At 38.1% G+C, this 18,360-nt stretch overlaps 1 protein-coding gene across 2 annotated transcripts in view; it reads left to right on the forward strand.

Annotated features, from left to right (window-relative positions):
- The window catches only part of HEPHL1 (hephaestin like 1), an 86,838-nt gene extending 69,780 nt beyond the window's left edge, over window positions 1–17,058 (forward strand). For both annotated transcript variants that reach the window (XM_027849347.1, XM_027849348.1), the window contains 7 exons: window positions 1,403–1,543; window positions 4,386–4,492; window positions 8,278–8,500; window positions 10,544–10,683; window positions 12,958–13,120; window positions 14,811–14,882; window positions 14,976–17,058. In XM_027849347.1, the coding sequence (XP_027705148.1) occupies window positions 1,403–1,543; window positions 4,386–4,492; window positions 8,278–8,500; window positions 10,544–10,683; window positions 12,958–13,120; window positions 14,811–14,882; window positions 14,976–15,175 (1,046 nt within the window). In that variant the 3' untranslated portion in view covers window positions 15,176–17,058. The remainder of the gene's footprint in view (window positions 1–1,402; window positions 1,544–4,385; window positions 4,493–8,277; window positions 8,501–10,543; window positions 10,684–12,957; window positions 13,121–14,810; window positions 14,883–14,975) is intronic.
- Window positions 17,059–18,360: the final 1,302 nt, after the last annotated feature.

Consider the following 18,360-nt stretch of genomic DNA (forward strand, 5'->3'; position numbering starts at 1 on the left):
TATCTATCTATCTATCTATCTATCTATCTATCTATCTATCTATCTATCTATCCATCCATCTATCTATCTATCCTATCTGAAAAAGTCAGTTCAGGCAGACAATGAACTGGGGTCAGAGTTGAAAAGGAGGAGAAAGGACTGTATTACTTATAGGAAATTGCAAAGCTCTGTTATTGATCTCAAGCTTTCCAATGAAAACAATGACCCAACTTTTCAATGGAAACATTTTACTAGAGCAACTATATGCTAACAAGACCTGGAAGAGCCCTGCTGCTGAAGTACTAAAAGATCGTGCAGAGGGCAATGGAATCAAGGATAGCAGGTATAAGCAAGGCTGCAAATATGACCAATAAAGAACTCCAAAAAGTAAGGGATATCACCAAGGAATAATCATAACCACAATATGGCAGCTTACATTTATGTGGTACTAGCTATGTACCAGGCACTGTGCTGAGCATTTTACATTTATTATCTCATTTGATCCTTACCACAACCTTGCAGTGTAGGTGCTATTATTGTCCCCATTCTGAAGTTGAGGAAACTGAGGAGAACAGAGGTTATTGACTTGCCCAGGGTCACATTAGCATGATAGAAAGAAAAGCTGGGCTGATCATATGTGATGAGCAAGGGATGATGGACAGATGACCAGGCTCCACTAGCACCCTCAAGATATCAGGAGAAATCAAAGAAGGCCTCCAGCATATTGGGTGAACCCAGTGTGGTGACCTTTTGGGAGAACATGGTGAAGGATTTCACAGGATGGGCAGACATGCCCAGGATGGGGTTTGCATTGTTGGAGGAAAGATTTGACTTGATGAGAGTGATCACAGATCCACATGAATATTGGAAAGAGTATTCTTTGAGCTGTAAGATACCTGAGAGGTCATTTAGTCAAATCCCCTCGTTTAACCTGAGGATCCTGAGGCCCAGAGAGGTAAGCGCCCTGCCTATTATCACCTGCGTAGCAAGTAGCAGAGCTTGAATTTGAAGCAAGGGCTTCTAACTCTATCTGTCTTTCCCTTGTATCACACTGTTTCTCATTTGAATCATACTTTTCTTCTTTTCCAAGAATTTTCATACAAATTATCTCACTGGATGCTTACAACAAGTTAATGGGCTAGGAAGATAGGTGCCTTTTAGAGATGGACACGCTGAGGCACTGAGAAGTTAGACAATTTGCACTAGGCCTCATCTCACTGGTGGGGAGGGACAAAATCCACCCCAGCTGGATAGGGTTGTTGAAGTTCATTTGTAAACAACATTTAAGATTCAGAGAATAAATCTAAAGTTGAAGCTTCTATGACTTTGTTCCCAATGTTGCTTTGTTAAACCTTTCCTAAATGCTAAGTGTGTGAATGTTGAGAAGAGCAACGGTAATCACGGTTCTACTGTTTTACCTTAGGCCCATTGATTCGTGCAGAAGTCGGTGACACCATCCTTATTGTATTTAAGAACAAAGCTACCAGACCCTACTCCATATCAGCCCATGGTGTAGAAGATGTGATTAGTGGGGAAAAATTTGCAGTGCCAATCACAATGCCAGGTAAGGGATATCTCAAGCTCTGATGACAGCCTAAAGACAATGCTAGGCCTAGCAGTCTCTTGTACATCACCTAGGAGCTCAATAATTACTCTAAATATAAGATAGCTAATGAATCAATTAATCAGCAAGTATTTACTGAGTTCCTCCTATGTGTTCAGTTCTAGGCTTTATCAAGAAGCTTCCAATTTGGTTGGAGGATCACAGAAAATACCCAGGAAACATTCAAATAACCATGCAAAGCAGCATAATCATGCGCTGAATCTTATGCTACTGAAGGAATGCTGAACTGACATAAGAGTTAGGAGAAGAGGGAGATAAATGAGGGCTGGAGTAGTTGGGGAACCCTTGATTGCATTATCTCTAAAAGCCTACAGCTGGGAGGTACCTTAGAGATCACCTAATCAATATCCCCCCTCCCCATTTTACAGATAAAGAAACTGAGACCCAGAAAGGCCTAGTGAATTGGCCAGAGCCACACAGTGAGAAGCACAACAAGGATCATAGAATCACAAGGCCACGAGATGATAGATTTAGAGCTAGAGCCCACTGAGTCCAACCCTCTTGTTTTACATAGGATGGAACAGAGGCCCGTGTATGTTAAGTGATTTACTCAAGGTGGGTCACACAGATAAGAAGTTGCAGGATGAGGAGGTGTTTCCCTTCCAACTCTGGTGTTTTTCCTATTACCATAATATTGCCTCTTCATAGAGGAGAAAGGCGCTCAAAGGATCCTTAAAGGATTGGTAGGATTTATTTAGGAAGTAGGGAGAGCACAGAGAATTGCAGTGTGGTGTCGGACAACGAGAACAATGGCCTTTCACAAGGGTATTGGGAGAGTAACTGTAGGAGTAGGTAACAACTCTTCCTTCACTCACATCCCTGAATGTTTTTTGTAGTAGCAATGCTTTAGAACAGTGGTGAAAATTCAAGTAGAAACCACATGCAGGGATCCCTAGGGGGCCACTCATTGATTTAGAAAAGCACAAATTAACTTCTGTATATTGTATTGTGTTCTTATTCATTTTGTTAAATATTTCCCAGTTACATTTTAATCTGGTTTGGGCACTGTAGGTTGCTGTGGTAAGTAAACCACATGTTTGACAAGTCTGGTTTAGATGACCTCACCTTCCCTTAAGTGACTATTTTAGAGTTGCACTGGGTAGGGTTCTGGACTAGTTGGGTGCAGTGGTGGAATGGGGACAAGGTCTGTTGTCTCCAGGCATATAAACTTCTTAGTGTATTTCATCCCTCTCTTACAGTGATGCTGGAGGGATTTATGAAAATCTGGAGAACCAGTCTTTTCCTCATAGGGCTCATCAATGTGGTTATGGCTCAAGGGTAGATGCAAAGCTTGGGAGTCCTGAGGTGGAAGGGGCCCCCAAAGACTGACTAGAAATCACAGTAATGGGGAAGTGGACATGTGGGCCAAATGAGGAGAGCTGGGGAGGGGGAAGAATGCTGAAAACAATGGATACAAGACTAAATTCAGAGGTGAGGGATTAGTTCCTACAAGTTGCTACTCTATTCTCTCTATCTACTCAAATAGTTCCCAGTTTTGCAGGAAAACAGGAGAACTCTTTATTATGCAGTTAACAAAGAGAAAGCATGGTGTAGATGGAGAATCAGCCTCAGAGCCAGAAAACCCGACATTAAAGTCCCGCCTCTGACATAAACCAGCCGTGTGATTCTGGGAAAGTCATTTAACCTCTTGAACCTTGCCTCTTAATACTGGCACATCTCTAAGACCATAAATTGTAGTACAATTGCTGACCTGAATAGATAAAGTAAATTTCCTCACCAGAAGCTTGCTTCACCCATGAAATGATGTCTATCAAAAACGGTGGGCATGGGACTCAGGTGGTTCATTCTGAAATTTTAAGTTTGGGTTCAAAATTTTTATCTGTTATAGCTAGGAAAGGTGGATATATATAGATATAGATGTAGATATAGATATATAGATATAGATATAAAGTGATATTGGCTTAACACTTTATGTGACTATTACCTCTAGTGTATTTGACACTCAGAGCAACTTTTTGAGGTAGATCAAATATTAACCCTAGTCTATAAATTAGGAAACTGAGGTTCAGTGAGGTTAAGTGAATTGTTCAGGGTCACACGGTTGTTAGTGGCAGAAGCTGATCATCAGCCTAGGTCTTCTGAGTCCTGGCCCAGCAGTTCTTTCTGGTATACCATGTTTCACCTCGATATTTGAAAAGAACTACTTATTCTATCGCAAATACACTCAATTCTAAATGATTTCAACTGCGGTGAATGAAAAGTTCAAGAGATATAGTTTCTGGGTAATTAATAATCAATTTTATTAATTATGGCTAACAGATCATTAATAAAATGATGGTCATTTGGCTTTCTCTCATAAACCAAAGACCTCACACTTATAAGCTCTTGGAAAAGTGAGTGTTCCTGACAGGTGGAAATCAACTCTGGTTAATAACTAATGAAAGAATGAATATTATAGTGAGCAAATATGATATGACTTGACAGTCATGTCAATTGTCTTTCTTATGACAGTCAATGACAGCCATATATTAATATCTTTCTTTAAAAAAGATATTTTGGGGGCAAAAGGGGAAATGTGTCACATAACTGTGATTGATTGCGGAGGGGAAAGCTGCCTGAGATTGAAACTTTGCCATGAAGACTCCACAAAGTAAAGAATCAAAATGTGGACAGTAGAGACCTGATAGCTATGTCTATAATTAAAAGGCATTATCCTATCGGGACTAATATGTATAATTACATGTTTGGATACTTCAAGTAAGTGGCCTTGACCCAAGGGTAAAAGTTACAAAGTCTTTCTATTTATTTTTATTTGTTTCAGGAGAAGTAAAAACATACCAGTGGAATATCCCTAAAAGATCTGGGCCAGGACCCTCTGACCCAAATTGTATCCCTTGGGCCTACTACTCAACAGCAAATTTTGTGAAGGTAACATGGAGCAGTAATATGATATTTGCATGCATGCAGTAAAGTAAAAAAAAATACCTTTAACTTGATCCTTCAAACAGTGACACCAGGTACAAGGTGAAGGACTATGTCATTCATAGTGTAAAAGATTGAAGAAAGAAAAAACAAAGGCTAACGCTTTAACTGTCAAGTTTGGGGCTTCTTAGAATATCAAAAATAATATAGAGAGAAATTGAAATAAATATAAAGTTGTTGCTGAAATTTTGTGCTACTTAAGTGATTGGTAAGTGTTGCTGTTTGGGTTCAGAGTGGTATGCCTGTAGTCAGTCGTTGTTCAACTAAGAGAAATTCATCGACAAAAGCTGTCGTCCACAAACAGTCACTGCCATTTTAATTTTTTATTTAAATTTTTATTGATATGTTCATTACCTTCATTTCCCTATATGTCCCTGACCTTCTCTCTCTCAGAAAGTTATCCTTTATAATAAAACATTTTAAATGACAAAAAAATACTGTTCAGCAAAACTAATCAGCTCCAAGACCAAGTATATGTAGTGTTCTGCACCCAAGTCTAGTATCTCTTCTTGGTCATCATAATTTCACATTTTTCAGTTCTGAATTTTTTTGCTATTGTTCTTCCATTTATGTTGTTGTAGTCATTGCATATATTGTTTCCCTGATTCTGTTTACTTTCCTTCTCAGCAGGTCCTATGTCTTTTCATGCTTCTCTATAGCCTTCATATTAATGATTCCCTACTCCATTCCGTTCCAGAGTAATATCCCATTACATTCGTTTAAAACAGTTTGTTTAACAATTCCCTAATCTATGGACATTTATTTTGTTTCCAGCTCTTTGCTACTACAAAAGGTGCTATTATAAACATTTGGGTATACATGAGACCTTTGTTTTTGTCATTGACCTTCTTAGGGCATATGCCTTGCTGTAGGATCTCAAAGGGTATGAACATTTTAGTTACCTTATAAGCATAGTTTTAAATGGCTTTCCAGAATGGTTGGATCCATTTACAGCTCCACCAGCAGTATATTAGTGTGCCTATCTTTCCACAAGCTATCCAGCATTGACTGTTCCCTATATTTTGTCATCTTTGCCAATTTTCTGGGTATAAGTTAAAACCACAGAGGTGATTTGATTTCTATTTCTCCTAATATTAGAGGGTTGAAAAAAATCTGTCATGTAGCTGTTAACAGCTTGTAATTCTTATTTCAAGATGCTATCTTAATCACGCTAATTTTGTTGTTGAAAATATATTCATTCTTAGAAGAAATACTGCTCTTCCTCTACAGAAATGACCCTATTGAATCATTGTTAACAGCACATGTTCTTTGAGTTGCTTTCCAGTAGTGGTGAGAAGTGTTTTTGCCAGCAAATAATTGTTAATCCTCTTTTTTTTTTTTTTTTTGGTGAGGCAATTGGGGTTAAGTGACTTGCCCAGAGTCACACAGCTAGTAAGTGTTATGTGTCTGAGGCCATATTTGAACTCAAGTCCTCCTGACTCCAGGGCCAGTGCTCTATCCACTGTGCCACTTAGCTGCCCCAAATCTTTTCTTTTGATAAAGCCCTACCTGCATGCCTCACTCTGAAATGGAGATGACCCTGCATTTTCAAAGACTATTTCTGTGGACTATTCCTCATCAGGCCACAGGATCATAGATACAGAACTGGAAGGGACCTTCCATCAAAGGATCATCAAAGTCTAGCCCCCTAATTTTTCAGATATAAATAGCATTTATATTGCACTCTGTGGTTTGAAGTGCACGCACTTGTTATCTCATTTAATCCCCATAACAAGCCCTTGAGATAGGTATTACACTATTTTCCAAATAAATGAACAAAATGCAAGTTATAACGAATCAGTGGTCAAGTCCACGACTGATCTTAACCAGTAAGCGTTGGCAGGCAAGCATGTCCTGCATTGTCGGGAAGTCCAGCATGGATGGGCAGGAATATGTGTGTGTAATGACTTGTTTATAATATGATACTACACCATTACATGGTGCAATATTGCATCATCAAATTTTCCATGCAGAAAAAAACACCAATTTACAATAAATTATTAAATTTAAGATGCATCATTTAAAAATATATTTTATATATTTTTGAAATTATACAAATTTTTAAAAAACTGTTAACATGTTAAAGAAAGTAGATTTCCAAGGGGGCACTGAGTAATTTTTTTAAAGAGGAAGTTGGGCCAAATAAGTTTGCAAACCTCTGGACCACGCAGTGAAGATACAAATGAAGGAGAGGTCTGCTCTCAAGGAGTTTACTTTCTAATAGGGGAAGACAAAGCATAAAAACAGGCTGGAAGGCAGTTGGGGTTAGGAACTCACGCAAACACAAAGTTGCTGAGGAGGCGGATGAAGCTAAGGCTCTACTACTACTACTACTGTAGCTGCTGCTGCTGCTGCTACTACTACTACTGTTGCTGCTGCTGCTGCTGCTGCTGCTGCTACTACTACTACTACTACTAGGCAATCGTATTGTATTCTAAAGTTTACAAAGGGCTTTACAAATATCTCATCTGATCCTCACAATCACTCTGTGAAGTCAGTGCTATTATTATTGTTCCCATTTTACAGATGAGGAAACTGAGGTTTAGAGAAGTCAAATGACTCCTCCAAGTTCACATAACTAGTAAGCATCTAAAGCAGGACTAAAACTCAAGTCTTCCTGACTCTAAGACCAGCATCAGATACCCCACTCCCCCACAAAAAAATTAAAATGTCTGAAGAGGTTCCTGTGATTTCATAAAATAAAGGTTAAATAAATGTTAAGGACATGAGGTTATATTTGATTCACATCTCTGTCCATGCCTCCACTAAAGTCCTCCTCTTATGGCTCATTGTAACATGGGATTAACTCTGGTTTCCCAAAGGATCATAGATTTCTTTTCCTCCCTGCCTGCTGGGATGATCCTCAGAGGCCATCTAGCCCAACCCTTTTGTTTTACAGATGAGGATGCTAAGACCCAGGTAAAGTGTCTTGCCCAGGGATACACACTAGCAGTCAGTAGAGGCTTGATCCTAGGTTTTCCAACTCTAGGATCAGTGCTCTTTCCACTATACCTGGCTGCCTTCAGAACCCAACCCTAGCAGCATCTACCAGCCTGGAAAAGGTTCCAAGTTTAGGCCTTGTAATAGACTGCTTTTCTGACATCCTGTGATCAGCCAAGTTCAGAGAGTCCTGGTCAGCAGGTGACAAATTCTTTGGCCAGAGTAACTCACGGAGGAGTAACAATCTGTGTCAGTGGAGGGAATACTTTAATTGATGAAATCATGAGTCCTTTGAGGTAGTAAAGTGAGATAACCACAAACATTACATATGTGCTATTACAGGAACTCAAGCTAAAGCCAGATTCAACAGAAAGTTTCAGTATTTGTCAGCATAGCTAAAATTAAGAATTATCTCAACTTCCATTTCAGATCATGGATGGCTAGTATTGTAAATATTTAGTCTCTATGCACCAAAGCTGTGGTTCAGGTCTGTAAGAAAGTGATAAAATTTAAATTATGTAGCTCTGTCTTCTGGGATCTGGGGCAAGTTCATTCAATAGAAGATTAACCTGTGTTAGGTATAGTCAGGGATACAAAATAAATTTTGAGACATAATCTCTGCACTAATTCTATTTCAGGCCCTGGGTTTATGAGATATGGTTTATTAACATGGCTATCTCAAATAATTAAAATTTTTCTTAATGTATTTTCCAGAGTCTTTTATTAAAATTGTTAAAGAGCTAAATGGTTCTTTTAAATATACCTCTCACTATTATCTCTTTTCCTTCCAGGATACGTACAGCGGTTTGATGGGTCCTTTGATAACTTGTAGAGAAGGAGTGCTGAATGAAAAGGGACTAAGAAGTGATATTGACTATGAATTTGCCCTTCTGTTTTTGGTGTTTAATGAAAACAAATCCTGGTATCTGGATGAAAATATCAAAAAGTATCTCAATAAGGATCCCCGAAAATTTAAGCACACAGACGATTTTGTGGAAAGCAACAAAATGCATGGTATGTAAGGGTTGGGCCAAGGACATGAAAAGGTCAGATCAAAAGTATCACTAGTGGAATCTCTCTAACTACTGAAAGTCCCTGGTCTGTTGCAACGGGTAAAAGTGGAAGAGAAATTGATTTAGACTTATTATCAAGGATAGAAGAAGCAAAGAAAAAGTTCCTCATGTTTAGAGTTGTCCATTGAATGGAATGGGCTGTCTTAAGAGGTAATAGCTTCCCCCCATTCAAGGTCTTTAGACAGAAAGCTAGATGACCACTTGTTGGTTATGTTGTAGAGGGGATCTATTCAGCTGTAGATTGGACTAGATGGCCTCCAAAATCCCTTCATACTCTGAGATTTGGTGACTGTCTTCCTTATCTTGCCCCACCCCTCTTTCCAAAAGGACATCTAAAAAAAGTTTTCCATTCCTCTTTCAACATAGCACTTTGGTTAGCCTTTGGTGAGTTGGCAGAATCAAATCACTGAGGCACCGATTCAACTTACGGTATTCTATTTCTGAATACCAACACATCCTTAACATGTGATAGACTGTGCAGTATTTTTTTTTTAAATTCAAATTACATGAAATTACATCGAAGATACATGAAGGCATGTATCTTTACATATCCATCTAAGTTTAGGCAACAGCTCCTATCTGGTCTCCCTTGAAGGTTGTTTTTCTCCAGGGCATGGGAAATTATCGCAGCATTTAGAATCACAGACCTAAGAGTTGGAAAGGAAGACCTAATGCCCAACTCCCCCAGGATTATAAATACCCTTCACACCATCCCTGATAAGTACCCATAAATTCTGACTAAAGACTTGGAGTAGAGAGCAGTCCATTCCATTGCTGGACAGCTCTCATTGTTAGGAAGTTTTTCCTTATTTTAAATTAGATTTGCTTTCCTGTAACTCCTACTCCTTGTTACCAGTTTTACTTTCTGAGGCTAAGCAGAATGAGCCTAATCTATAGCCAAGCACAGTAAGCTTTTCTCCATATGACAGACCTTCAGAAGAGGGAGGAGTGGGGGTTAGGAGCTTCAGAGAGTGTTCAAGGTTTGGAACTTTCCCTGTGGGGAATTTAGTTGGTATTAAGTTAAAGATGAAGAAAGGATTGCCTGGTTTCTTTGAGGGGCTCATTGAGGTATAATAGTTTGAAATCTAACCTTTGAGGTTAGAAAGTTTGAGCTTGTACCTTTCCAGTGGTTTCCTTTTTTGTTCCATTCATCATTCCTATAATTTAGCAAACTACATATCTCTCTCTGGCCACCACTTCCCTTTAGAATATAAACTCTTATAGGGCAAGATCTGTCTTTTGTATTTATGTTCCCAGCATGTAGAACACAGCTTGGCCTATAGTAATTAATTAACAGGCCAGCTAGGTGGCACAGTGTATAGAGTGCTGGGCCTGGAGTCAGGAAGACTCATTTTCCTGAGTTCAACTCTGGCCTTAAACAATTACTAGAATGTGAGCCTGGGCAAGTCACTAAATTCCTTTTGCCTCAGTTTCCGGATCTGTCAAATGAGCTGGAGAAGGAAATGGCAAACCACTGTAGTATTCTTGCCAAGAAAACCCCAAATGGAGTCACAAAGAATTGGACACAAATGAAAAACAACTGAACAAAATAACTTAATAAATACTTTATTGTTCATTCGTTATTAAGAGTTCATATCAATCAGGATGTGGAGTTGTGCTTGATGTTTTTGGTTTTTTTTCAGACTAGTGACATATATGGGGCAGGTCTGAGTTGGTAAGCAGGAATATTTATAAATATGGGAGAGATTATTCCAAATCTAGAAGGCCAATGAAAATGTTTTTGTTTTGTTTTTGGCTAGGCAATGGGGTTAAGTGATTTGCCAGGGTCACACAGCTAGTAAGTGTTAAGTGTCTGAGGTCAGATTTGAACTCAAGTCCTACTGAATCCAGGGTCAGTGCTCTATCCACTGCACCACCTAGCTGCCCCCAATGAAAATGTTTTTGGCCCAAAGCTGTTGCTTGCTCAAAGATAGATTAAATAATGAATATCCTTAGACTAATGAATAGCCATTCCTCTCCCCAGCGATTAATGGGAAGATCTTTGGAAATCTCCATGGTTTAATAATGAATGAAAATACGATGACAAACTGGTACCTTCTGGGAATAGGAAATGAAATTGACATACATACCGTCCATTTTCATGCAGAAAGTTTTCTCTTCAAGGTAAGTAAAAGCCAAATGAGTCCCAAATGCTTAATGTTTCTGTGGAGACTACACAGCACAGAATTAATTTACTTTCACCATGAAACAGAGGTTATTTCATACTATTTGTGATGCATTATAGTTTATGAGATCTTAAGATCTAGGGACTTTAGAAGTGAACTCAACTCTCTCATTATACAGAGGTGGAAACTTGGGCCCCTGAGAGGGAAAATTACTTGTCAGATAAGTAATAAGTGGCAAAGTAGAGATTTAAATTCAGGTCCTCTGACTCCAAATCTCAATTCTTTTTCCATCTTACTACACTACCTCTTCCACACACACAGTGTCTCTCTACATTCACATAGATGACAGAATATAATCATATAAATATGATGTCTTTCTAATACTGTGTTTTATGACCCACATATACTTTATACCTTCACAATGTTTATAAAAAAATTACCTGATTAGCTTCTGTAATATATCCCAGTTAAAAAAAGAATAGTTTTTATGCACATAGTGATGAAAAATGCTTTCATATATCTTATTCTTGATCCTTATAAAAACTCTGTGAAGGTAGACAAGGAAAATATTATCACCCTGTTTCTCAAGATGGTGAAACTGAAGCCCACGGAAATGAAATTACTTAGACAAGGTCATAATAGCTAGTGTATGGCAGAAATGGTCTTCTTGCTCCAAGTCTTTTTACGAATATGGAAATGGAAAATCCATGATCCTCAGGAAAACATTAATGAACCCATTCAAAGAGAGGGGAATCTGGAGAAAGAGTTAAAAAGAACTCCTTATCTTTGCTTAGATCAGAGATACTTAGAGGTAGAAGAGACCGAAAGAATCATCTCTCACATGTAGGATGTTACATCACCGTGATGGTACCATGGCAGTAGAAAGAACTCTGAACCTGGAGTCAGGAGACATGTGAGTTTGACTCCCACTTCTAACCAGCTATGTGATCATGGACAAGTCAATTAAAATGAACCTGTTTTCTCATGTGTAATATAGGGACAAACTCGACATATCTAAAATAGAACTGATTATACTTCCCACCAAAACCCACTCCTGTTCCAAACTTCCCTATGTCTATCCAGGACACCACCATTCTCCCAGTGATCCAGATTCACAACTGTGGTGTCATTCTCAACTCTTCATAGTCCCTCATCCCACATGTCCAATCAGATATCTAATTTCATTAATTCTATCTCAACATCTCTTGCATATGCCCCCTTCTTTCTACTCACATAGCTACCCTCCTACTTCATCCTCTCATCATCTATGGTCTGGACTATTAGACTAGCCTCTAAATTGGTCCACCTCACCTCTCTCCACTGTGATCCATCCTCAACACAGCTGTTAACATGATTTTCTAAAAGTGCAGGAGTGACCATATTACAAATCTCCCAACTCAGTCAGCTCCAGAGGTTCCCTGTTACTGCTAGGATTGCATATAAACTCTTCTTTTTGGCATTTAAAAGTTCTTCCCAACCTGATCCTTCTTTATCTTTCCGTTCTTCTTAGATATTACTCCCCAGCCAATACTCTATGGTCCAGCCTCACTGGGTGTACTTGTTTTTTCCCCCTCACTGCAGTCAATTAGGAGGCTGTTGTAGTGGTGCAGATTTGAGGTTTAGGAAGCCCTGGTAGACTGTGACGCTTGCAGTGGGAATAGAAAGGAAGGAATTTTAATAAGGACTGAAGCCTTAAATCAATGGAATGAAGCTTTAGTAAGTGACATTTCCAGTACCAACTTGAGCATGGCAGACAATTGTTTTGAACGTACTTGGATGGAGCTGTCCTGCTGCATCTAAAATCATACCATTATGCACCAGGCCATCTCTGTTGAGGAGGTTCTACCCTGGAGTGTTAACGATACTAGGACACTCAGGATTACCTTCTAACACCAAATAGCCTTGACTTGACTTGGAATTCTTCTTTAAAGCTAAGCACCTTAACAACTTACTTAGTATCTTAACACTTTGAATCATTTAATGGCACCATTTAAATAGAAACCCCTTAGAATACTGTTACTCCAGATAGGTAAGCTTTCTTGGACCTAAAAGTCAGGGGAATGAAAGCTGGGAACAAATGATAACTTTTAATGGAAATGGTCAGAGTACTGTTGCTACTACATACTATGATGACCATCAGCTGGGTGTCAATTCTGTCTACGGATGAGTAAGAAGAATCAGAAGACATATTGTGGGTGGGGAGAGTTTATGGAGCATTAATCTCACTGAGGCCAGGCTAAGAGAAACTCAGGGATTTGTTTTGTTTCTACAGTCGGATAAATCTTTTCGTGAAGATGTGTATGACCTCTTTCCTGGGACCTTTCAGACCATTGAACTGATTGCAGATCATCCAGGAACATGGCTCTTGCACTGTCACGTAACTGACCATATCCACGCGGGCATGGAAACAACATACACTGTTTTCAGGAACTTAGGTGCTAATTCTGAATCATTGATATTTAATACCATCTAACGTAGTCAATATTTATGTGGATGGTGTGCATAGCACTTATTGTACTTTGTACTGAAAGAGAGACATTTCATGAGTCCTGGGACTCTCTCTCATAGATAATTTATAATTTAACGGGGGGATAAGACACAAATATAAATAACTAAAATAGGCAATGTTGCATGACTACACAGTCAAGGGCTATGTGAAATCTGAAAGGAAAAACTGTCACCCACTGGAGCTATTAGGGAAAGTTTCCTGGAGAAAGCAGCACTAGAATTAGGCTTTATAGGATGGGTAGTAATTCAACATATAAAAGGGGGTTGAGGCCTAACCATGACTCCAGAGGACTGATGATGAAATATGCCTCCCACCTCATGAGAGGTGATGAACTATAAGTGCAAAATGAGGCATTTGGACCTGATCAATGTAAGGATTTGTCTTGTTTGATTTGTGCTTATTGGTTACAAAGTGAGCATTACAAAGGGCAGGGAGAGAACAGGGTGTGAGGGAAACACATATGGGACAGCTTTGGAACCAATAACCTCCATTTTTGTACACATTAAAGAAGAAAAGAGGCAAGCTATATATGGTGGAGATTCAGGATATTTTACAGTCATCTTAATGTTCTATTCTTTTTGTTTGTGGAAATGCTCATTTGCTAGTGTAACCTGCGTGTTCAGCCAATCCTGGAGCATTTTGCATGAGTATCTCCACACAGGTGAAGAAAATGCTGATGGGATACTGTGTGCATTGAAAAGGCAGCATTACTCTTCATTTATCAAAAGAAAAACACGTATGGCACCAGATTCTCTTGGGGGCTAAAGGGCAAGTCAACTCTTCCGAATGCCCTTCAATTTCCAATTCGACTCCCTAAATATGTTGGTCTAGGCCCTAGATCTTTTATTAGGGGGATTTGTTCTGTGAAGTTTGGATTCAGTCAGAGGCCTGCACTTGAGGACCTAGAAAGCCACATGTGGCCTTGAGGCTACAGGTTCCCCAGCCCTGGTAGGGACACAATTGGTTCCAAACAAAAAAACAGCTTCCCTGGTCATTATAAATTAAAGGAGAGAACCCTAATCTTATAGACACCATCTTAGCCTCTTTTCACCAAATGCAGGTTACACAAAGGACCATCACAAATAATGAGTAGTATCAAGTAAACTCATTTATCTAAGCAGATATCATGCAACATTGAGTCAACATTTTCTCCAACAATTATTCAACAATGCAACATGGCCCAGGATTGGCTGGAAAACTGGTTTGTCAAATTCAGAATATAAATAAGTTTAAAAGAAAGATTTTTTTTTGAAAAGGAAGAGTCTGAGGAGGAAAGACATTTCAGGCACAGTGAATTTCATGAGTACAGGGTGTAAGCACATAGTTTGGGAACAAGGAATAGTTAAATTTGACTGAAACATACAGCCCATGAAGGGGAATAATGTAAGATAAGGTTGGAAGGGTATGATCATACATCACTTATGTGATGTGAAGAATACATGGGGTGAGAAGATAGGCTTCTTAAAGGGTCTTAATAGTAATGACCAAAGTGTGTCCTACTGAGCTACTGAGGAACGGCAGGGAGGCTCAGTGATTTTAGTCCCAAAGAGTGGGAAGAAACAGAGCATTCAGAGTTCTTTCATTGACAAGACATTCTCTTTATCTAATTTCTCCAGACAACAGGATTCCTTATTCCACTAAGACCTCTCCTAAAAAAGAACCAGTCTCTCCCACTGCGCCTACTGATGGTAGCTATTCCTCTCTCATATACCTCTATATACGTTTTAAAAAATCCATTAGAGAAATGCAAAAGTTGCTGACACTACTTCTTGTTTTCACAGGAATCGATAAGGAAAATATACATTTCTTCGGCAAAGATCTGGCTCCCAGAGCAGCAAAGGCAGCTTTAGTCATCCTTTTTACCATCGGCCTCCTCCTCTCCCTAGTGGTCATAGCTCTCTTCCTCATTCTCCGATCTCTGAGAAACCGAATGGCTTACCGAGCCATTCAGACCTGTGCACTTCCCACTGATGCTTTGTAAGCCTGCCCTCCCTCAGCTAGCATGCAGAATAAGGGGTCAAGCTTCACCCCTAGATGGGGGAAAAGCCAGAGCAACAAGATTATATAAGGCAAAGTTTACAATAACAAAATAGATCTGCGTCCTAGACCAGGCTTGTGACTCCCTCAAAATATAACTCAAAGCAATCTGCTTTTATCTTTTGAAATGGGCTATGATTAATTCTCAGGGATAAACACATACACACACACACACACACACAGATACACAAAATATTAACTCACCTGAGAAAAGTCCACTCCAAGGCTGTCCTCTAAGTGAGGATGCCTGAAGGACACTTGGAAAGATGTTTTCGTTTTCTATTTTTCCTGTTCTAAAGATCAAGCTTCCTAGCTGACCATCAAACTTAGTTCCTAGGTGATTAACAACACATACAAAGTACCAGGAAGCATTGTAGCAATCCAATGAGATGGTCCTAATTTTTCCCATACCCAAACAGACTGTTTCCTAAGGTATTCAAGCAAAGTCACTACCTACTGAATCTGTAAATTTTTTTAGAAAAAGCATCTGCTGGCAGAATATGACCAAATAATGAATATTTTTTGCTCACTAAACCAGTGCTCCTAATCTTTCTTTTTCTTCTATTATACCAACAGGCTCTGCACTGGTTAGTTACCAAAAGTAAGGTTATCAAGGTTTTTTGTTTTGTTTTGTTTTTAAACGTTGCTGCTTGCTTCATGCAAACTTTTAGTGATACTTGAAGGTTAACAAACTTACTCAATTCTAGATGTTTTGACAATACATTTCTGTAGCAAGGTTTATATTTTTTTTAAATCAACTTCATATTTATACTTAGAAAACTAGGATTTTTAGAATCTGTGAAATAATAGGCCAGGTCCTCCCACTGTTGAGTCTGGCCTCCATGTGCAGCAAAACGTAGAGGGCTTCAATCAAACTGCAGAGGGAATTTTAGAAGTGGAGGGTTGCTGCCCAGCAAAGGAGTTCAGTACTAAATATTTGAGTCTGATTTTCCATTCAATTTAGGTCATCATTCCAAAGCTGCATCTTCTATTTTAAACAAAATAGTATGAGAAACACTATAAGGCAATTCATCTATGTGACTGACCTCTTACAAACCATAGGTTTCATACTTTTTTAAGACTTGAGGCTTTTTTGTGGGGAGGTGGCAAAAAGAAGAGATGAGAGGAAGCAAAAAGGAGAAGAGCGTTTCTAGAAAGAAAGTACTTCCTAAAAGTACTTTCTAAAATAATTCATTTTTTCACTTTTAAAAGCTTTTATTTAAACAGCCTTGTAGATTAGCATTGAAATTTATAGACCCAACTAGCTTCCTAACTAATTGAACAGTCCCTGTCCCTTATTCCCCATCACTAGGGAATAAATAAGACAGATAAAAGCAATATTCTTTACCACTAGGCTAACAAATCATTACTGACTGAGGGTAAGAAACCCATGGCAAAGTAGTTAAGTGTACTGGTAGCATATCTAAGTTAAGGTAGATCAAGCAAATGTGGGGGTAACTAAGGAATACTTAAATATAAATCTTGGTGGAGGGATCTTTTATGCATATTCTTTTGCATCTAGGGGTTAGGGTTAGAAGCAGAGAGAAGGGTAATTTAATATAGTTATAATAACACCAAAAAGCTTAACAGTACCTGAATAACTATGAGCTCTGTTCTTGACTAAATGAATATCTAATGACAATCAGGGAACCTCAATTATCCTCATCTCAGTACTACTTAATCAAGAGCAAAAAAAAATGATATAGTGTATTCCGATAAGTAATGTGATAGCATGGTGTTCACAAGCAAATTATATGAATGCAGTGAAATTACTTAACAGTGGAAATTATAATAATTCCAATAATAAATGTCTTTTTTTGTGTGTAATAACTTTCACAAGTTTTTCTACATTAGATTAAGCAAATTATTTTGATATATTATTCCTTATCATTTGATTTAATTTTGATGGAACTCTAAGTATAAAAGATTAGTTTTTTCTTTCTAATACTCCATTTAATAAAGTTTCATATGTTAATAGATTATAATGTACATGGTTCCTTTTATTCAGTCACCTAGGTACAAAGATAATGTTCCTATCAGTAAAAGTAGAATTGGGGTATATATGTGAGGTTCTTTTGGCAGAGGATAAAAACCAACTTAAAAAATAGGTATTGTAGAATAGTAGCAAGAACACTGGACTTGAGATTGATCAGAACATTAGTGTCTAAGTATCGCTTGTACCATTTACTACACAGGCAAGTCACTCTTTATGAGTTTAAGTTTCTCCACTTGTGAAATGGGGATAATAATATTTACATTAATGTATGTAAATCACTTCATAAACACAAAGTATTCTTTAAATTGTTAATATTTTAAAAATGTAAAGCAGTATGGCAGAAACTAGGTATAGACCAATATCTTACACCATATATCAAGATAAGGTAAAAATGGGCACATGATTTGCACATAAAGGGTAATACCATAAGCAAATCAGAAGAGCATAGAATAGTTTATTTGTTACATTTCGGATCAAAGAAAATATAGAGAGCATTGCAAAATGTAAAATAGATAATTTTATTATGCAAAATTTAAAAGTTTTTGAACAAACAAAACCAATACAACCAAAAGTAAAAGGAAAGAAAAAACTGGGGAAATTTTTTTTTTGCAGGAATATCTCTGATAAAGGCCCCATAGAGGGAATTGAGCTAAATTTATAAAAATGCAAGTTATTTCCAAGTTGATAAAAATTCAAAGGATATAAACAGGCAGTTTTCAGACAAAATAATCAAAGATACATATAGTCATATGAAAAATTCTCTAAATCACTATTGATTAGAAGAATGCAAATTAAAACAACTCTGAGGTACCATCTCACACCTATTAGATTGGCAAATGTGACAAAAAAGGAAAATGATAGCTATTGGAGGGGGAAACCAGGACACTAATGCACTTTTGGTAGAGTTGTGAACTGATCCAACCATTCTGAAGAGCAATTTGGAACTATGCCCAAAGGACTATAAAACTCTGCATACCCTTTGATCTAGTAATACCACTGCTAGGTCTATATCCCTAAAATATAAAAGTGGGGTGGAGGACCTATTTGTACAAAAATATTTATAGCAGCTTTTTTTGTGGTGGCTAAGAATTAGAAATCAGCCCTGATACTAAGGATAAATATTTTATAACTTT

The sequence above is a fragment of the Vombatus ursinus genome, unplaced genomic scaffold (assembly GCF_900497805.2).
Source record: "Vombatus ursinus unplaced genomic scaffold, bare-nosed wombat genome assembly UNPS02007344.1, whole genome shotgun sequence".
Taxonomy (NCBI): Eukaryota; Metazoa; Chordata; class Mammalia; order Diprotodontia; family Vombatidae; genus Vombatus; species Vombatus ursinus.